The 22,859-nt window shown below is 31.9% G+C and overlaps 1 protein-coding gene and 1 pseudogene across 1 annotated transcript; one reads left to right on the plus strand and one right to left on the minus strand.

The window, feature by feature from the left end:
• Nucleotides 1–4: 4 nt before the first annotated feature.
• On the minus strand, nt 5–3,325 carry LOC114739920 (uncharacterized; annotated as a pseudogene).
• A 13,790-nt stretch (nt 3,326–17,115) lies between these two features.
• LOC114739919 (proteasome subunit alpha type-6) lies at nt 17,116–22,482 on the plus strand. Its single transcript, XM_028928021.1, has 9 exons — nt 17,116–17,265; nt 17,486–17,580; nt 17,668–17,749; nt 18,014–18,110; nt 19,222–19,280; nt 19,805–19,887; nt 20,607–20,702; nt 21,759–21,818; nt 22,153–22,482. The coding sequence occupies exons 1-9, from the start codon at nt 17,190–17,192 to the stop codon at nt 22,243–22,245; spliced, it is 741 nt and encodes a 246-aa protein (XP_028783854.1). The 5' UTR covers nt 17,116–17,189; the 3' UTR covers nt 22,246–22,482.
• The last annotated feature ends 377 nt before the right edge of the window (nt 22,483–22,859 follow it).

Here is a 22,859-nt window from a genome sequence, read left to right on the forward strand (position 1 = left end):
TTTCTTCCTCATCATTCCTCTTTGCAATCTTCTTGTCCTCTAAGCACCTTCTCATTGACGGTGATCGAGAAGTTTGGGAGTATATTTTCTTGTGAAGAATTGTCCTTAAAAGCTGCATATATGGGGGAAAAAATGAGAAAGATTTTAAGGAACATTAGTAGAGCACTAAATAATACTACTAGGTATATACTTCGGCGTGATACGCAAATAACACAAAATGAAAATACATATAAGATAAACGAATAGTGCCTTGTCTTGGTCAACTCATTTAAAATGGATTTATGAAGTGGTTGGAACCTTCGAAGAACCCCGTACTTCAAAAGCATATTATAAACTTGGAGATCCAAAAATTATATACAAATCAGGTCCTGAGGTTTATGTGGCTGCTATAAAACAGCAGAGCAATTTTAAAAACAGCTCTTGATTGTGTCTTACAGTACTTACATGACAGGCAATACAATTCTTTAAAATATGCTAAAACAACATATCATTTAATCAATCACAGTGTTCACATCATGTCAAAATATCGGGTCAAAATCTCTGCTCCCTAATACCGATGACCTGCCGCGCAGTTAATCACCCTTAGATATTGGTTCTTCTCACCTTGCAAAGTCACGAATTTAAAGAAGCAAAAAGATTCAGAGTAACATAATCGAGCAGGTGGTGTACCTTTTCCATTTTTGATTCTTGCAGGATATCTTTAGGATTTGGTGGCAGCGCAAACCCGCTTCTACAAGCGAACAATTTCTTAAGAAGAAAAGAAATTGGCTTCTTCCCAATGGCCTTCTTGGTATTATCTGCACAAATGTCCTTGCATTTACAAAGGATGACACCAAGGGTCTTCTCAATATCTTGCTCTTTATCATCTGAATCACTGGACAGAGCATTACTGATCCTTCGATCGACCTCCAAGGAGGACGGGCAGTTGAGAAACCTGTCGAGAGGTAGTTCGGCGATCTCCTTCTCCACATTGGGTTTCTGTCTCAAGAGCTTATTGAGCTCCCTCTGGAGGTTCCCAATTCTTCAGGAGTGAAATCCACTACTCATCTTCATTTCGCCATGAGCGTTTTGGGTCTCCGGATTTGCTTTGACTTCATTCTTGTTCCCAAAAGTTCCTATTGCAAGCAAACCATGCGGCCAATCGCTGAATTCTTCTCGGGCCTCTTGTTTTGCACGATCTGTCCACATAAACGAGCCAGAACTACATCATTCTCGAGGGGAGGTAGAATCCACATGAATGATTTTTTTCTTTTGAATGGATACAGTATACTACTACCTCCTCTCATTATATAAGAGTTTGTCTGGCTTTAATTTTAGTTTTAAATATAAAATTTTAATTCATTTTATCTTTCATATTTATTTATTTTTTTTAAAGTAATACTTATAGTAGTTGTAGATGTTAAATACTTCATCAAATGGTAATTCTAGCTAATATATGTGATTAGTAAGGGTATTTTAGGAAAGACAACACCTATTTATAAAAAAACTAACTTAACTAATTTTTTTAATTTTTCTTAATTAGTTAATTAAGTCTTATATTAAAAACTGGAGGTAGTATTACAAACAGAAGTTACAAACACAAGTTATAAGTCAGAAAACAAGAAGAAAAGACTTTTAACCTCTCTCATCAACTTCCATTGATTAAAAAAACAAACAAAACTTTCCTGTGACCTAAATGATTTTTATTTTTATTCAGCCCCCTTAAGTTTTTTCAATTGTAGTTTTATAGCAATATTTAAATATTAAAAATGAATACACAAACATTTTATTTTGGTCCTTAAATAAATATGATAGGATCGGAAATAATGTCTTGTAATAATCCAATCAATTATAGTTAAGTGATTATGTGGAAATAAGTGATTTTACCATGTCTATTTCTCTCAAAAATACCATGTTATTTACTGATTTTTTTAGAACTCAATTATATTGCTATTTTACACCAATAATAATCTATTAGTTTATTTATTTATTGGCAGAGGGAACAATTTTTTTAATATATATACAACCATAAAAATATTGCCAAGTTGTTTTTTTCTACTTTATATAATTTATTCACTATATCTTTGAATTAAGATACTCCTGTATTTGATAATTTTCATCACATTAAATTGAGTATTTGTGTGAGAGTGCATAATCATTATCACCATGATTTTTTCAAGGCATAACTAAAGTGGAGAATTTTATCTTAAAGAAGACTCTCTCCTATAGTCCTTCACTCACTCCTTCCCCACAAAGAAAAAGAAGGGAAATGTTTTTCAGATCTACTTATAGAAAAAGAAACCTAAATTAAAGCTAATTAATTATACTAGTTTATGATTCACAATTAATAGAACTAGCTCGTCCTTGTTTGGATCTTACTTGAATGATATCGACAAGCTATCCAATACGTTTGAATTAGCTGCAATGAGATTGAAATTTTTTGGACTGAGCAATGAGATTGAAATTGAACGTACAAGAAACCAACAAATTTTTTTTTGAGCAAACAAGAAACCAAGAAATTAAAAACTTACTGAATGATTGTATCTTATATTAGACTCAACCATTGTTATAATAGCGCTCCATTGTAAAATATCTTTTAATTATGAGTAAACAATAACTAGCACTCTCATATTAGATAAAATTTAGAAAAATCCATACAGCTTCTAAGTGGAAAAAAAAATATAGTCGTTAAATTTAATTCAGTATTATATTATATCAAGAAATTTAGTATTTATAAATTATAAGTAAAGTCGTGAAAGCATATATAGATCGGACCTAGCTAGAGGGCTTCATTTTTCAATTATTCTGTTTTTGGAAAAGCAAACTTGAACACATCTAGACTGAAAACTTGAACATCTCAGATTCTCTCTCCCCCCCTATTGTACATACTTCAAGCATATCATTTCCATTTCTGTCGCAACTCAACAATCAAATGAGCTCTGTGTGTGTTGTGTGTGTAAACCACCCTCACACGCATGCTCATTAATTAGAAAAGAAAGAAAGAAAATAGACATGAATGAACTAAGGGGCTTACAAGTAGTTGATGAATAGGTGTTTGGATTTGATCTGTTATCTTGCCTCGCTGCAGCTCCGAGTTTGATGTTCTGCACCCAGCTGAAGAACTGAAAATTCACAGAGGCCAAGTGAAGGCACGTACGTTAACAATAAGCTAAGCTTCATCAATCAGTGTGCGTATATATACTGATATATATCAGAAACATCAATTCATTCATAGTAATCTGGGTCTGAAAGAAATTCAAGAGCTTAACTTGCCTTCATTATTGTGATCAGTGAAGAATGAACGAGAGAGAGAGAGAGAGAGATCAGAGAAGCTTGTGCGGGAGGCTGGTGATGGCTTCTGATTTCTGATGAGAAGAACAAAACGCAGTGATTATATTTAATATCGTGAGGGAATAGAAAAGGTGGTTGTGTTGTGGCGTATTTGGTGGTTGCTCGACAGTGATTGTGAGATGGCGAGAGAGAGAGAGAGAGAGCACAGTGTGTGAAGAGGCATAGCAATCTAATCTGGAAAGTGAAAGGGAGTGTGTAGGGGAAGAGTCAGCACTTTATAATATATTCAGTGAAAAGGAAGAAGCACAGATCTTATTAAAAGCCAAAGAGGAAAATGAACTTCGGGATTTAAAAATCGGGAGATATTTCAAGAATTACGAGTCCCCAAACACGGCCTTCTTCTCCCATCTACCTTTTTTCCTATTTTTTTACTTCCAATCCGTGTCTCTTTGTATCTAACGCAACGAAACAACCAACCTTCCTTCTTCCTTACATATCTCTCGTCCTACTACGTACGTGTAATATTATCTATATTTATCATATCAATGACATTCTTTTTCCTTTTTTATTGAGTAAAAAGAGAACTCTTCATGTCAAAAGAGAAGGAGTTAAGAATTATTTTTATCTTGGAAGTATTCTGGGAGGAATTATGAGTATCTGCAATTTTTTTTAATTTTTGCTCTCAAAGTGTTAAAATATAAGTAGTATCACCCTAATTTCGTTAAAAATGTTTATTATAGTAATGTTAGTTTTTAACAGCTAACGTTAGCTTTATAATTGAAAAGAGTGACATTGCTCTTTTTAACATTTCAAGCCAATATTGAGTATTTTTTTAAAAAAAATATCCACAACTCCTTCATAAATATTTTACTAGCAAAAATGATCCTTAACCTAAAAGTAATTCTATTAGTAACGTGAACTAATTTATAAACATATATAATTTAGAATAAAAATTAAAAAAATGTAATTAAGATGATACAAATTAAATTTAGAAAAAGTCAAGCATTTTCTTTTTGTTTAAAGGTGTACACGTGATCGCTTAAGTTCAGTTGGTGACTACGTATGTCTTAACACTTTGGACTCTCGTAAGGAGTATTTCAATATAGTGGCACTCTTAATTCTAACCACTAGATCAGTGATGCTAATCTTGATAAAATAGGAGATTTTCCAAATAAACATAAACTTGTCACAGAAGTGCCCAAATAGAAAAAGAAAAACTGTTGGACACGTGGCTGTCAAAAGTCAGAGATTTTTCTAATTCAAAAGATTATCCACAAAGAGTATGCATCAGGAAAGGGGAGCTGAGTTCATGCGTTGATGAAGATGACTCACGGACGGCAATTTTATTTTTTCAAAAAGTATAGCTTATTATGCTATTTTTAAACAGTAGTGCTTGAAGAGAAGCGCCAATCATTAAAAGTCCCAATAATTGTATGATCCTCCTTTGCTTCTTAATATAGGACATAATTGTTAAGTTGGTTTTAATCCTAAATATAAGATCCATTTCTCATATTTATTAATTTTCTCTAAATTACCACTATGAATACTCCCTCAACCATAATCAAGTAGAAGAAGGAGATGGGGTATTAAAAAAGATGATTATGATATTTTAGGAAAAATGTATCACATTTCTTATAATATAATTAACTAATTTACCTAATTTTCTTAATCTAATCAAATTAGTTAAATGGATCTTATATTAAGAATCAGAGGAGTAACTATTTTAAGCAAGTTTAATGTAAATGTTCAAAAGGTAATAACAATCCACATCTTAGAATTCCCGAAAAGTTTTAGTATCGATTATTGGACTTCCTTTATGCACGCTGTCAAGTGTCAAATTTCTAATTAAATGTTTAAAAAATCCAGCTAAATGCCAACTGTACTAGGCCTCATCTTAACTTGCAATATATTTTGATGGATTTCCCAAGACATGAACGAGTGACTATAATACTAGGAATCTAAGAAGTAAATAGAACTAATTATTACACACACACTGTGTCTCCGTTAACTTCTAATCAGCAGCAAAAAAATTAGTTAGATGTTATATCTAGTCCTTAATATAAGAATTAGTTGATCAATTTAAGTAGATTAAAAAAATTAATTAACTTAATTGTTTGTAATAAATATGTATTATCTTTCTTAAAATATCTTTGTTAATCAAGTGTATAGATTAGAACTATCATTATTATAAAGACTAACTAAAAAATGAATAAATATGAAAGATAAAGTAGATTGAAGTCTTATATTTAGGACCAAAATAAAAATCAAATAAGTTTTTAATATTCAGGACCAAAGTTAGTAACACTTAATATTTGATTTTTTTTTTTTTAATTTTACCCTTGATTAATGCACGGGGATATAAGCCATACCAATGAAGCATAAGAAAGTAATTTCAATATACTCATAAAAGCGTTTTAGATATAAAAGTACCAATTGTTCTTAAGATTTGTAAGATGCTTTATATATTAAAGCATTGAATTTCTTAAAATTTAAGAACTCCCACTAGGTTTCCTCCAATTAAATTCCTCAAAGTACAATAATTCACCACTTATAGTTTATACCACGAAGCTTCAAATAATGCGCCCCTAGTTTCACGCATTGTCGGTTTAATCAGCAGTTGCATGTCACCTAGTGTTCCTATCCTCCAGCAGCACGGCAAAAATTTGTAACAAAACTAAAATCTAAGGTACACAAGTACTTGCCGACATGTAATGTATATTTAATTTGTAATACTACCTCCAGTCCTTAATATAAAAGCTAGTTGACTAATTTGAGTAGATTAAGAAAATTAGTTACATTAGTTATCTGTAATAAACAGATATTGTCTTTTTCAAAATACCCTTGTTAATTAAGTGTATTGGTTAGAACTATCATTATTACAGGAATTACCTTGAAAAAAATAGATAAATATGAGAGACAAAGAGGATGAGATCTTATATTTAGAATCAAAATAAAAGTCAAAGCTCTTATATTAAGGACTGGAAGTAGTATTTGAAAAGATACTTAAATATTGACTATTGGTTGTTTGACCTAGTTACAACGCTACATATGATACGCAGAGTGTGTTTAATGTTACGTTAAAAACCATTAAAACTTTACTTTTATTAAAGCAGTTGATTAATTTCCATCACCAAATCATACGTACATATATGTTTTAATTTAAGTAATTTTGAATATAAAACTAAATACATGCCTTATAATAATATGGCTCATTGGCTCCTTCAGGAACATGGTGGCAGCCCTAGCATGTTCTCCAAAATTCAAGTCATCAGTGGAAAAAGTGATGAGAACAATAACGACGACGACGTTCGTTCACTGATGATCACCATAGGAGACTCGATTATTACAAGGTTTGTTCTTGATGAGGATATCGTAATAACAGTCAGTTTTGGCCGACATTGACAGATGATAAAACATGTGTCCTATCCACCAATGCACATACATACGATGAAGTTGATGTCCTTACTAAAGTTCAAGAGAAATATGGCCAAGACAAAAAGTTGAAGAGAGATGCCACTTTAAACTAAGCGCTTAAATGTACATGTTCTAGGTTCCATTTGCTTATCAGTGTGTCTTGATCGATCTGGATTGATGGATCGTGATTAGGACCTTGTCCTTAAGTCATAGTTATAGGGATCTTTTATAATCACAAAAATAGTTATTCACACAAAATATATTTGGGAAAAGAAACGATTTTACGTTTGAAAAGGAAGTAATTAACATTTATCACACAATTTTGTGTCATTTTCTCTTTAAATGTACGATGAATTGTAATCGGTTTTTATTACTCCCTCTGATCTTTAATATAAAAACTGTATAACTAAATTTTTTATATAAAAAATATTAACTAAGTTATTTATAGACAAATGTACATTAGTTTTTTCAAAATACACTTTCTTATCACGTACATTGTAACTACTGTTTAAGGAAAAGTGAAATTCCTTTGTCATGTGTAACTAATAAAAATGTTTTAGAAAAAACTGCATATTCAAAATACAAAATAAATTAATATCTTATATTTAAAATCTATCATCTAACTCTTGGATTTAAAATTGGCGGTAGTATTGTTTTGTAGCGTGATTTATAAGTTGCATACACACGCAAGCGCACCAAAATTACGTGTATGTAATATGGTTCGTATGATTAAGTAGTTTGATCACCATGTCTGAATTTCTTTCTCAAAATTTATTTGATGGCTAGAACAGGGCCAGGCAATTATTTGATGGAAAATTCTAAATGAATACGACACACGACGTAAAGGGGGAAAAACGATATCATTGGCAACTTGCAATAAATAGCAATGTACTAGGTCTTTGCAGCTTTTAAAAAGATTGTGAATACATATATTTTACATGTAACTTGAAATGAATCATACATAATACTACGTTTAGTATTTAATATAACAGCTAGTTGGATATTATATTTTATTTTAAATATAAGATTTAAATGCATTTCACGTTTCAAATTTATAATTTATTCTCTAAAGTATCCCCATAATTTTTTGGTCTTGTTTTTACTTTTGCTTCTAAATTTATACTCCTTCGGTCCTTCATATAAAACCCATTTAACTAATTTGATTAAATTAAGGAAGTTAGGTAAGTTAGTTAATTATAAAAAATGTGACATGTTTTTCCTAAAACATCATAATCATCTTTCTTAATACCCCATCTCCCTCCTCTACTTGATTGTGGTTGAGGGAGTATTTATAGGGGTAGTTTAAAGAAAACTAATAAATATAAAAAGATGGACCAAAACTAACTCAACAATTGGGTCCTATATTAAGGATCGGAGGAGTAATTTACTATCTAAAATATCCTTATAATTATCAAACACGACTTTTATAATATGTTAATAGTTAAAGTATACATTTAGTCCTTTAACTTTGTACAATGTTTCAATTTGGTACTTCAACCTTAAAAAGATACATTTGATCCTTTAATCCTAAAATCATTAGGCTTTAATGATGATTTTTTTGTAACAATCATGAATATTTTGAAAATTAAATTTAATATATTAACATTTGAGAATATTTTATCAACATTTAAGATCTTAATGTCATCATTTTTTTTAAAAAAAAAAAGGATTAAAGGACAAAAAGTATACTTTTTAAAATTAAGGGACCAAATTTAAACTTTATACAAAGTTGAAGAACTAATTGTATACTTTAGCCTATGTTAATTTGAGCTCTAAATACACATAGAAACCTCTTAAATTTGAATATCTTTCCTTCAGCTTGCCTCAGCTTGACCAATATCATGTAAAGTGACAGAATTACCATCTGAATTCATATCAATACATATATATTTATGACTAGAAATGGTCCATGCAATGTATATATGCCGTAATTACTATGTATATAACCTTTATAAACATGCTAAATTTTGCAGGTAGAATTGTTTTTACATGAAATTTGAGGCAGGAAATTTTACAAATCTTATCTTTTATTACATAGTCACGCGCGCACACAAATGAATTGCAAATTGACTATCCATGAAAGATAGAAGATACTTTACACGTAGAGCACTACCCTATCACTATCACCGTAAGAGTTATATATTTTTTACTCCATTATTATATGTTCTTGTGTTGAAGGATGAATCTGCAGGAGGAAGGCAAGTCAAAAGCTAACGGGGAGATGAGCAGAGATTGTGCCTGGTAACTTGGAAGCGACACTAAAAAGTACTATCTTTTCTGCTTCTTAATATAAGAGCTAGTTGACTAATTTGAGTAGTTTAAGGAATCTAGTTAAGTTAATTATTTGTAATAAACAGGTATTGTCTTTCCTAAAATGTCCTTGCTAATCAAGTGTATTAGTTAGAATTATCATTATTACAAGGACTATATTTGAAAAAAATAGATAAATATGAGAACAAAATAGATTGAGTTCTTATATTTAAGACCAAAATAAAAATCAAACTAATTCTTATATTTAGGACTGGAGGTAATACTTTAGATTGATAGAGAAGGAGAGAGGGAGTTCTAGCTTTTAGCTGTAGCAATAGATTTTAATTGCCGCAGAATATGTAGTTAGAGAGAACAAAACAAAGAGAATATGTGAAAGTTTGGCTGACCAGCATCTTAGAAGGAAACAGAAATCCGAGGCACGCAAATCATCATGTGTGATCCAGCTAAGTGTAAACAAAAGGAAGAGGAAAAGTGTAATACGAAAGTGAAAACTGAGCATGGAGAATTAAAAGCACATGATGGGATAGGGCAGGTCGTGTCTGGTTTCGTCATACATAAGAACGAGAATGTGCGACAACGTTGAGAGCGAAGAGCCGCGTGGTGATGTCCTTCACTCGCCGGACACATTGTCGTGGATTTTACCTGCTCCAACTTTTGCCACTGCACTTTAAAAAAAGAAAACTATTGCTTTTGCGTTCATGGGCTCCATATAGCCCCAGGATTGCTAGGTTGTAACATGGTACTGTTCCAGATCATTCAAGAACAAGAACATCATCAATATAGCATTCATCTGTGTGGATTATAGTACTACTCAAACATCCAGTCGCCATGCGTACTAAGTGACGTCCATTCTGCCTTTTCTCTTCATTAATGGTCCATATCATTTATAGCCCGCTTCGTTCGAGATTATAATTTATAAACGATACAACTTGTGCTATATATATATATATATATTTGATACTTATATTATTGATATTATATTGTAGGTTTATGTTTAGATAGATAGAGCTCATAATTTGGGTCGGAACTTGAAAGGGTGGCCTAATATGCAAGGCGCCTAGCTAGTTAGCCTCAATACATATCATCGGTTATCCAAATCGTTTCCTTTTAAAAAAAAATTCCCTGCAATTACTGTTCTTTCAACACGTAAAATATGAGATCTTCAACAAATTAAACAAAGGTTGATAGGCGTTGGAATACCAAAGCTAGAGAGATGATACAACATACGAGTAGTAATGTAGTATAGTGATTCACACCATAATCTAAAAGAATATATATAATCGATACTTTTACATACCATATATATAAAATCCGTAGAAAGCTTATGTGATGAATTTGGGTGGTAAATAGAAGAGATAAGTTGTTTAAATAATATCTTGAAACTATTCATGAAAGAATGTCAAGCACCTAATTTTTTTTTTTGCTCTTATATACCTTAAAAGCTTTATTTCGTAGCATTTTTTTCCTAAACCGTTAATAGTTATTAAGTTTGATCATTAAAGACACTGATTAAACCACATAATTCAACTGACAAACTTAACAGCGGATAACAGTAACGTATTTTTACTGTAAAAATAAACTTTCAAGAGATATAAGAGCAAAAAAAAAAAATTCAAGATACTAAATGCTCACTCCTAAATATTTTTGAGATATTTAATCATGTTATCCCGTAAATGGTATAATATATATGATTTGAGACATTTTGCTAGTATTATATTATATTGTGTATTTCATTGTTTTCTGACATAATTCTTTGACTCCTACGAATACTTGATCGTTTCTTCTTTGAGAGGAATTTCCAATATGATTGAGGAAAGGAAGAAACGTTAAAGGAGCTTTTAGGGTTACCTGCAGTGTGATTAAGGAATCGTACATGGCTAGACTACAACCATGCATAACTGGGCTCATGAATATTGTAACATAAAAGAAACAAGGTGGGGATGAAAATGATGACTCTAGGCTAAGCTACCCGCAAGGCTGCAACTAAAAAAATGATAAAAAGAAAATAGATATTTTTAATGTAAACTATATGTATAGTCCTGTAATTTTCAGCTGATGTTTTCTTTTTGGCCTGAATTTTCAGCTGGTGTTACATTTTTCTTTGAATAATATAATATATGGAATATTAGATAAACATCACACGAATAATAATAAATGATACAATATGTCCCATAAAGAAGCCTCCTAAAACTTTCTTTGAAAATATATGCACCTCGGTGTTTGCCAATGATAAGACGCAGGAACGATTATGACTTGTTACCACTTGTTTTGATATTTTATATTCACTGTTAGTTTACACACGCGCACACACAATGCTCCCATTCCGATGACTTCGCTTGGTAAAATTTGGTAGATACCTTTACAATCTATATCATATAAGATATATAAAATGTATAGGAAGATGATATAATGTATTTAGCTGATATGATATACTACCTCCGGTCCTAATTATAAGAGCTAGATGACTAATTTGAAAAGATTAAAAAAAGAAGTTAAATTAGTTATTTGTCATAAATAGGTGTTGTCTTTCCTAAAATATCCTTACTAATCAAATGTATTGGCTAGAACTACTATTGTTAAAAGGACTATCTTGGAAGAAAAAATACATAAATATTAGAGACAAAATAGATTGGGGATCTTATATTTAGAACCAAAATAAAAATCAAATGAGGTCTCATATTAAGGACTGGAGGTAGTATTTAAATTGTATTTGACTACGTATTTTATTTTGTACGGCTCAAAAGTTAGTGAGCTTCATTACTAAAGAATTTTGAAATAAATATGTCTTTCTCTCTAATGCATGGGACAAATTTATTATAGTTCCATATACGTACGTATGCATTCTAATTGTTAGAATGATCTAATCGTGGCAAGACTCTACAATCATGGAATTATGCACATAGAAAGGGAAAAGAAACAAGGTTGGGATGAGAATAATGACTTAAGCACGTAATATAAAATGCACAAGTTATTTTGTATTAAAAAAAAGTAGTCCTGTTTTCAGTCGGTGTTACGTTTATATTTCTTGCTTTTCAGTTCTTCCAACCAATTAAATGGCCCGACAAGCTGCTGGAAATATGAAATCATACTCCCAATTTTGCATGTTAGCTCCTTATTTGCATCTGCCTAGTTCTTTTCCGTAGAAGGGATTAAATAAACATCAAATTAATGAATAGTAAATGATACAATATGTCCCCCAAAGAAGGCCTTTTAAGGTTTTTTTCAACTATGAAGCATATATCATTTTCTTTGAAAATACATCCGCCTTGAAGTTTATCAATAAGTGAAAAAAAATTTAAATATCGCGCTCACAAATAAATTAAACCAACATTCATTAGCTTAAGTATTGAGTCCAATAATAATAACAATAATTTAAAATTGTTAGTTAAAGTGGTAAGTAGCTTCACTTTCATAAATAAAAAAATACAAATTCGAATCTTAAAAAATACAGAAGTAAAAACTTTATGTTTTAAACATCAAAAGTAATTACTTTTGATTAAATAAAAAACATAACAATGATTGGAAAGAGATAGATTTCTTATGTTGAAAAGGGAGATTTGACTTCTCTTCCCCCTGCTCCACTTTCTTCCTACATGTTATTTATGCTCTCAACCCTTAAAATCAAATTTTGAATGAATGACTAGGATTTAACATTTTACAAAATTATTATTAAAATGTAAAAAATGAAAATAAATACATAAATTTCATTTGTCAAAACTTAATGTAAATAATTCATATCTATAGTTTAAAAAATATTTTATAAAATGTCAAAACTTAACCATTCATAATTGGGTCAAATGGCGAAACAAGTACAATTTAACCAACAAATATTACTCATAGTATAAGAGATTTTGGCCTCTTAAATATGAAATTTGAATTTGAGTTTGTGTAAATATAGAAAACGTTCATCTCCAAGTAAACCTAACAATACTTAGATTTGATTTAATCAGCTAATCATGGGAAAAAAAAGCACTATATTCGCTCTTGTATATTGTGCCTCGAAGGAAATCGTGTAAATAATAAAAGCTACACGTAAGAGCGATTGTGCAACATTAATCCCTTAAACTTCCCAATAGCAGACACATCTCTTTTGGACTACTCACACAAATTGGGATTTGTGTTCATTAAGATGCGAAAGATCAAAAAGTTGGCAAGAGATATTAAGAGTTCATTTTAATAATGAATTAGCAATTTAATGAAATTACTAAAATCATAATATGTTTTAGCTCCTCATATATCATTCGCAATATCTATTTAATTATGAACATATAATACAAATGAACTATTACCCTCACTTGCTGAATCTAAATCTCAACATCCCCACTGCAAATCGGAGAGTTTTGTGTGTGTGTGTGTGTGTGTGTGTGTGTGTGTGTGGATTAAACACCTCTCTTGTGTATGTGTTAGACGCTGGCCCTGTGTGTGTGTATTTATCCTTAAAATTAGCAAAAGGAAGAGTAAGAAATAAAGTAAGAGAATGATTAAAAGTGAAAAATAGGAATGAGGAATGATGTGAGGGAGTTGGTCAGGAAGATGGTTAAGGAATAAACTAAAATAAAAAGGGTCGTCGATCGAGATGGATGGGCACGTCCTAGAAAGAATTGAATGAGGTTTATATATACCAAGATGCTTAGTTGCAACTTTTGAGCTCAAGAAATGGGGAGCCACGTGAATTTTAATGAATCAGTTATAGTATATCTCCGTTTTAAATTTTTTATGCCGAGTAACTTCTGCAATATATACCACATGATTAAGGCCTTGTTTGTTGCTAAACAGGCAATGGTTTTTCACTCTGCCTTTGTTTTGCCACCGGAATGGATGTTTAATCGTTTATCTTAAATAAAAACATCCTCAATTAGTTTGTGATGTGAGACGGAAAAAGAAGAGAAGACATAATGGAGAAGAGAAATAGAGATTAGAGAGAAGAGTGAGAATACAAAAAGGAGGGGAAATGAGACAAATAAGAAAGCCTCAAAGAGAGAACTTAAAAGCTCAATTTATTTAACTTATAAGGCGTCTTTAATACGACATGTGTTGAAAGCTATTTATAACCTCATTTTAACTTTTGTAATTAAGGAGAGAATATTCTAAAATTACAAATTATAAAATTAAATACAAATGATAACTAATAATAAAAATAAATCAAATATTCTTTGATAATATTAAATATTAAAAATATTTTAAAATTATAATTAAATATTATTTCATATTCCAATCATTTTGATAATGAATTGTATTATTCATCACTGGTATGTTTTTGGCTTGCGTTTCATGTTGCCAGCTGCATTGATTTTTTTTTTATTAAAAAAATTTAGATGAGTTGGATTCTGAGAGTTCGAGAGGGTTAAGATAGGCCTTCAAGTCTAGCAAGTGCTTACAAAACACCCACTAATAAGGTTTTCATATTGATAGTAGAATTTGAACTTATAATCTTTTGAGTTATGAGCCGATTTTTTGCCAACTAAGAACCTGTTTGTCAGGGTATTTTAGGAGGTAATTGTGCGATATAAATGACAAACTGTGCGATTGATGAAATCTGGTTGTTCGTATTAGCTTTAAGGAGATTGTGCTTTTCGATCAAAAGCCAGGATAAGTCAAAAGTAAAAATTTGTTACTTATATTTTTCAACCGTGAAGAGAGAAAAGTGAGAATCGTTAAAAGGCGGAGAGAAGTTAAAAAAAAAAAAGTTGGGTTCCACCTTTAAGGAAACTGTACTCCTTCTAATTCTTATTATAAGCTTGAAATAACTAATTTATGAATAATAAAAAATTAGTTAAAATTAATTGAGAGCAATAAATAGGTTACAAATACACTTTTGATTTCAAATAATCCTCTAATCTTATTTATAAGTAAAAAAAAGAAGGTTTTTCTTGACCTTATTTATAAGTTACCTCTTTAAATTTTTAATATGAATATGCTATTTTATCCTTCATTTATTATAGTGTAAATGATTATTTTTGAAGTGTATATATTAAATAGAGATAAAGTTAAAAATTATTATATTTTAAAAAAGAATTAATGCAGTTTAAGATTTTTCCTAATATGTGTGAAATATATTAAAAATACCTTATAAATAAGATGAGATGAGTATGCCTTCATAATCCAAACAATTTTTTTACTTTACAAACTAATTTTTATAAAAGTCAATTCAAACACAAATCACATTACCTAATCTTATCTTTCTAAAAATCAGATTAAAAATAAGTTACTTTTTTTTTTACTGCTAATCCAAACTGATTCTAAACCAACTCTTGTTTTCTTGATACACACCAGCTTGTTAGCTACAATGCATTGATTTTGTCACAGTGCGCTCACATAAACATCGAAGCCGGGAGGAAGCCCCTCCTGAGCCTGAGTGAACTGGGGCAATGTATGGACTGAAAGGAAGCCGTTTCTGAACCCAAGTGAACTGGGGCAATGTATGGACTGAAGCCTTTAACTCAAAAGGCTGTTTTTTCTTGAGAATCCAGATGATTATATCAGACGTAAATGAGGCCCAAAGGCATGATTAAAAAATGAAAACATTATAAATATTTTTTAAAAAAAAGGAAAAAAAATGACATTAACCTGATTAAATTGGGTGAAACTGACTTGCATATTAATTTTTCTTCAAAAAGTCAATATAAACAAACATACTATTCAAAATAAATTACTCATCCGGTCCTAAATATAAGACCCTTATACACATTAATATAAGGGTTTTATATTTAGGATCAGAGGACTATATTGATCAAATCCTACTACTCCTCCAATCCTTAATATGAGACTCATTTAACTAATTTGATTAAATTAAGAAAGTTAGATATGTTAGTTAATTATAAAAAATGTGATGTGTTTTTCTTAAAATACCATGATCATCTTACTTAATACCTTCTCTCTCTTCTACTTGATTATGGTTGAGAGAGTATCCATATGCGTAATTTAGAGAAAATTAATAAATATGATAAATAGGTCTTATATTAGAATCAAAACCAACTTAATAATTAGGTCTTATATTAAGGACTATAAGAGTATTAGGCTCTGTTTGGTTACAGGGTTTTTGAGGGGAGGGGAGGGGAGGAGATAAATGTGTTTGGTTGGGAAAATAGAGGGGAGGGGAGGGAAGAAATTTGTCTTTTAGTGCTCCCCTCTCCCATGCTCCCCTCCAAGTTTGGGGTTTTTTGGAAGGGGAAAAATATAATGTCTAATATTGACCAAATTACCCATACTAACTTTTCAATATTCCAAGTTTATCTATTTTATTAAAAATCTTTTTTTTCACTTCTTTCTCTTTTTAGCCACTAATAATATTTGATAATTATAATATTATAATATATACATATCATATATATTAATATATACATATCATAACACGTGTGTATTATAATTATATATCACAGCGTGTGTATTATAATCTCATATAACATGCATATATATTAATATATACATATCATAACGTGCGTGTTATAATTATATAATATATACATATCATATATATTAATACATATATTTATAAAATTAATGAGATAGAATATTAAATTTTTTATCATATTTTCTAATTTTTTTAGTTTTATTATTTTTTTAATCACATGTAAGTGAGGTAATTGGTTTTTTTTTAAATTAATAAATTAAGAACTAATAATTTTGACATAAATATTGTAATAAAAAATAAATTAGTCTAAATATAGAGATAAATGCATATTTGTCAATTTATAATTACTTCCCCTTCCTTTCTCTTATGAACCAAATAAGAAATCTCTCCTCCCTTCTAACCAAACAAAACTATAACCTCTTCCTCTTCCCTCCCTTTCTTTAATTAACCTCCCCTCTCCTTCCTTCTGTTGAACCAAACAAAGCCTTAGTTATCCCATTGTTTGGAAAAAATACATAATGATAGATGATTAACTAGAGAAGAAAAACTAATAATAGCTCTATTATTACTTTATCACCATATCCCTCGCCCCCTCTCTCTATTTGTTTTTTTTTTTCCTTTCTCCAAAACCACAAGCCCACAAGCTTGTTTTCGGCTCCTCTCCGGAGCCACTCGCCACTCGCCACCTCTCAATTCTGCAAAACGGTGCCGTTTTTCTTGTTGAAGGAGCTCATGCCCCTGCTAGACGCCTAGGCTTACTATCAATAGCGATCCAGGTCGGAACTAGCGTAAATATTTCTGCGCTCTTCTCCGACTTCGACTTCAAGTCGTGGTATTCGTTCAGAAACACCAAGGCCAAGTCACTGCCCTAAGTCCCTGAACCATGAGTCGAGGAAGTGGAGGGGGATACGATCGTCATATTACTATCTTCTCACCCGAAGGTCGTCTCTTTCAAGTGGGTATGCAACTTTTCCTGTCTCCGACTCATGTTGCAGTTTTATTCTGCTCTGGGGCTTCATATTTCAGATTTTCAATGCTAAGCAAAAGCTTTTCCGAGTTAGAATCTCTTCATATCAGCTCAATTTTTTTTTTAAACTTCTGTTATTGATTTTTTTTTAATCCATTTTAGTCTGAAGGGTTCTTAATTATTGACTGTGGGTTTTCTAAATGCCAAAATAGAGTATGCTTTTAAGGCTGTTAAATCTGTGGGGATCACCTCAATTGGCGTCCGAGGGAAGGATTCCGTATGTGTTGTTACCCAGAAAAAGGTTCCGGTGAGTGCATTCTGTCATTTGTGCTTGCTTTCGGTATTTATGCAAGCTGTGAGTTTAAAGTTGCTTGAAATTAATAATTTGCTGCAGGACAAGCTCTTGGACCAGACGAGTGTTACACATCTGTTCCCCATCACAGAGTACCTCGGTTTATTGGCAACTGGCATAACAGGTCAGGCTGATTTAATTGGGTGTTTGAAATTCACTCTCAACAGAATATGTTTGTTGTGGGTGTTCTGGAAAATGTCACTGGAAACGTCGCTTTTGGAGCAGACTCGTCTTATAATTGCTTCAGAGATGTTGACATGATTCTTTGTTGTATAATAGAACTTTAATGTGTGAAATAACATTTTCAGTCTTCTTTTACTGTGTACCTTGAAAGAAAAGAAATTTTGGCATTCAGAGCTCACATTTGCTTCATAATGCTACTTCCCAGCTGATGCTAGGACGTTGGTTCAGCAAGCAAGGAATGAAGCTGCTGAGTTTCGCTTTACATATGGATATGAGATGCCCGTTGATGTGTTGTCCAAATGGTAAATTGTTTGCTTATAAAGGAGATATCAGTAGCTTTGCAGTTATTAATTCGTTTAATTTCTGCAATTCATATGGCCATTTTATTGTTGTGCTAACAAATGTTTCCCGCACCCTTATTTGGGTTATTCACATATTATACAATAGAGAAGTACGTAAGAATATTTCCAGTTTCCTTCAAAGATGTAGTGTCTAAATCAGGGGTTTTGAAGATTCCATTCTGTACTTTGGTTTCCACAACATGCAAAATGTTGTCTGCACAACTTCTGCTGCAATCACTGGCATCTTTTGTGCTGGGATTTTGCACAAACTCTTGTTGCTTCCCTTCATACTTGGTAGATTGACAAACCCCAAAATAGTTGCCATGTGCCAATAAAAAGTTGAAACTGTGGAGCTTCTGATTGAATGATAGTCAAGTTCTGATTTTCACCCTTGTCACTAGGAATTGCTGCGTTTTATTTATTTATTTATTTTTTGGTTGGAGCGGTTGTGATTGTTTATGTTAGTTGATGTATTTGTTTATAAGATGTGTGAAAATCACAAAATGCTACGGACACTTGTAATATAATATTTGTGCTTTCCGGGGCTGCTCTTCTTTGCTCAAGAACCTTCAATAAAAGGATGATTTTTTTTCTTGCAGCGTTTTTTTGAGATAAAGAGAGCATTTTTTACTGCAGTTTTACTGTTGGATAGCTATAAGTTGTTAGGCGTCACGTTTTTCTTTATACACTGGGGGTGGATCCGCTGTGCCATATATTGGCAGTGTGATGATCGGGATTCTCTTCTTCATAATGGAACATCAAATTGTTTTGCTGCTCTCAGTTTGGCAATGACGTCATGCATTATCCTTATTTCCTTAATGTGATTGGAGTATTTACCGAAAACATAATTTAGTCCTTATGTTGGCTGCCCGGTTGATTTCTCATAGGAGAATATGGGTGGTTGCAAACTGCAATAAATCAGTTATTGCTTTTTTCATACTCGGGATCTTGACATTGATTATGATAATTTTCACGGATAATTTATTTGAATTGTAACATTGGAGTTAGATTTTCACACATGGCCAGTACATGTTGTGCACCTGACCATTGTTGGAAAACTATTGTTTCATAGGATTGCTGACAAGTCACAGATCTACACTCAGCATGCTTACATGAGACCGCTTGGAGTAGGTGTGTTTTTCATCCTTTTCATTGAAAAGAGTGGAAAAATCTCTTTTGTGAAATATTTTATCATCAAACAAGCTTGATCAGCCTATTATTGTTAACTTTTCTGAAGTTCCAATACTCTCCCCTTCCCTTAAAAATGGCTTGAGCACCCCTCTTCTCTTATGAAAAAATATATAGGATTCCTGTAAAACCAAAAAATAAGATGCAATTGAACCCATGTTGACCAAATATCAAAGTTTGGAACTTTTTAGACAAAAAATAAATAATTATTGAAAGCAAAGAAATGCATTTTCTAATTATTTATTTTAATAGTAAAAATAATAATCTTACAATCCTATGGTCGAAGATGTTTTAGTTTTTATTTGGTGTCAGGGAAGTTCTATGTGTATTTTCATAATAGAGGGGAGAGTCGTGTAATGAAGCCATCTCTTGGAGGGAATAGAGTGATTTGCTCTGCATTTTACTTCAATTTCTCATTATTAATGTTGCTTTCTTCTTTTTCATTTCCATTCTGTTGCGTTTTGAAGTTGCTATGGTCGTGGGTATTGATGAAGAATATGGACCCCGACTTTATAAATGTGATCCAGCTGGTCATTACTTCGGTCACAAGGTACATTCTAGATCATTTGGATATATTGTGGACTGTGGTACAAGAAGATACAAAGATATGCTACGGATGTATTCAGTACCGTAGAGCTAATGATGGAATTTCTTATTGATAATATTGTCCTGCACTCAGTTTATAATGAAAGGCTTTCATAAAAATTCTCATAGAATTGAGAATGAAGTTTTCATTCTGGACATGCCAAATCATGAATTAGTAACTGCATCCAATTTCCAAAGATATTCCAATTGTTTTGAATTTTCTCTTTTCGGAATGGTAATTAGAGAATCCCCATGAATAGGACCAAACCTTATTATATATAGGATGGATATAGCTAGATGAGGCAAAAATAGCATCAGTTGATTTACATTTTCTGCTTATACTCTGGCAAAGTTGTTTGTTCATTTTGTATCTGTGCAGTTGATGTACTGGAATTAAATTATAGTGATGATAAGGGAATGGTTAATGAAAGAGAAAACAATTTATTTATTTATTATAAAGGAAAGAGAATTTCTAAACCTGGGTTAGACTGTGGAGACAATAGAATAGACATTAGTGACAGGTTTGTTAGAATTATCACTAGTATGATTATGCTCACAATCTCAAACTTGAAAATAAATTACATTACGCATTGGTAGATGCTTTGGCTTGGATTTTATTCTTTGCATGTATGTTCTTGGAGGGAGCTTAATTTTTCTTTTGGGATGGATATATGATGTATTTAGGCCACGAGTGCTGGATTAAAGGAGCAAGAGGCAATTAATTTCCTGGAGAAAAAGATGAAGAATGATCCTTCATTTACCTATGAAGAGACAGTGCAGGTATTATTGCATTTTATGATGATTTGGGTTTGAGTTTTGAAATGGGCATGTGGAATTGTTTGACAAATGGACCATTAGATTCCTTCTGATTCCTGTTTTTGTGGTCCCGTTATGCATAATAGACTTTAAGTTCTTTGATCTCATCTGGAATTACTGCTTGCTTTACACTTTAATTAATACTACCTCTGGTTCTAAATAGAAGATCTAAATCGCACTATAAATTAGATCTTATATTTAGAACTGGAGGTAGTGTGATCTATCAATGAACTACCTTCTGTTGGGTTGATCTCTACGATGCTTTGACTGGGAACTTGTGTCTATTTTCTTGAGATGTATTAGTTGTTGCATATACTCTCTGCGGTCCATTGAGGCTTGGGACCTGACATTGTGTGAATTTGGTAATTCCATGTTTCAATTTGGCTTTTTCTCTACTTTTTTTTTTTCCAATTTTTTTTTTCCTTATTTGATCACAGATTTGCTTCCCTGTAATAGCCTCTAGCTTTATGAAGCTTGGGAGGTGCTCCCAAACTTGAATATGCTTGATTCTCTTGAAAGAGTGGAAAATATATAGGTGGATTTTGAGATGAATTATGAGTTTTAAATGTTTTCCTTATGAAGCCTGTACCGAGTGAAGTTTTGTTTCCATCTGTCTGAATGATGATATGAAAGGTCTAGCAACAGTCTAACCGTATGACTGAGATGGTGAAGTTACAAGTTTTAGGTTCTCATCATATTTGTTTGATAAAGACTCATAACCATTTCGTTTTATGAACATTAAATTCAATCCTCAACAATGTGGATATGGGATTTTAGCTGTTATTTGATGAGTCAATCTCATAATTAGCTGATCTCATGTACAAACAGGAATTTCTTCTCAAGATTTTGAAGCATGCTTTATAATAATTTAAGATGCCATGATCTTAATGAGATTTGTCATTACCATGTCTAAAAAGTAATGAGAATAAATTCTTTTTTTTTTTTTTTGGGCTATAAGAGAATTATGTTGCTGTTTCTGCTGGGATACGTTTTTTTATGATGCTTTTGTTGCGTTAACAGACTGCTATATCTGCACTGCAATCTGTTCTTCAGGAGGATTTTAAGGCCACTGAGATTGAGGTACTTAATCTTCTTTTCTTCATCACTTGCATTATAGCAGGTGGCTTTTTGTATGTACATTTATGTTCCTCTCGTGCGTTATTGCTTCCAATGTTTTATCTGGTGGATGACTGAATAAAGAGAAAGTGGGGATTAGGTGAATGGTTATGGTTTTAACAATGCCAAGATACAGATTAGACGAAGTGAATATCGCTTGCCTGTAGTGATTGTGTATACGTGTCATTTCCATAGGTTTTTTTTTTTTTTTGGGTTGTTGCTTTTCTGGTGAGAGTTGCCTTTGATATTTGATTGACTGTATGGTGTGGCAGTAACGTGTTGAATATGCATTTTGCAGGTGGGAGTAGTGCAAAAGGAAAATCCAAAATTTAGGGTTTTATCCACTGAGGAGATCGATGAACATCTGACTGCTATTAGTGAGCGTGATTGATTTCCAAGCAATCTTGATGTGGAACAATTTTCATCTGTTATCTTGTATTTGCTTAAATTTTAGCTGTCAAGGTTCCACGTTGCCCAAGCAGCTTGATGTCACTACAAGTTTCATCTGTTACTACGAAGAGGACGAAGTGAAAGATGCCATGGATTTTTCTGTGTTCTACTTTGATCCTTCAAATATATTTAATATTCTATACTAATTCTACAGGTATTTCGGTCAGAAATTTCAGCATGTGTTCGTCAACATTATGTTTGTCTATTTCAACAAGAGATAAACACAACGTGATATTTGACAACATGAAAAGAAAAGAACAAATCTTATGAGCAGCTGGAATTCAGAAAGAATTGATAAGTATGTTTGACATTTTCGTGAGAAATTCACTCGTGGGCATCAAAAGTCACAACCCACGAATTCAAAGGGAAAAAGAAGACCCAGTCCCTTATTTAAAAAAAAAAAAGGACCAAGTCATCTGTCATCTAATTTAATACTCTAATTAATTGAAAAAGGTGTTGTTTTCAACAAATCAAGGGGTTGGTTTGTAAGAAATGGACTCGATTTATCTTGTTACCCGGGTCTAAACTTCTGCTTCCTTCCAACCAGAGTTTTTC

This window comes from Neltuma alba, unplaced genomic scaffold (genome assembly GCF_004799145.2).
Source record: "Neltuma alba isolate B1F8T4 unplaced genomic scaffold, ASM479914v2 tig00002980_pilon, whole genome shotgun sequence".
Classification (NCBI taxonomy): Eukaryota; Viridiplantae; Streptophyta; class Magnoliopsida; order Fabales; family Fabaceae; genus Neltuma; species Neltuma alba.

Coding starts and splice junctions, on each gene's coding strand:
- LOC114739919 (XM_028928021.1), top strand. CDS start 17,190: ATGAGTCGAGGAAGTGGAGGGGGATACGATCGTCATATTACTATCTTC. Junction 17,266..17,485: donor AGGTCGTCTCTTTCAAGTGG/GTATGCAACTTT, acceptor ATGCCAAAATAG/AGTATGCTTTTAAGGCTGTT. Junction 19,888..20,606: donor GTCATTACTTCGGTCACAAG/GTACATTCTAGA, acceptor TGATGTATTTAG/GCCACGAGTGCTGGATTAAA.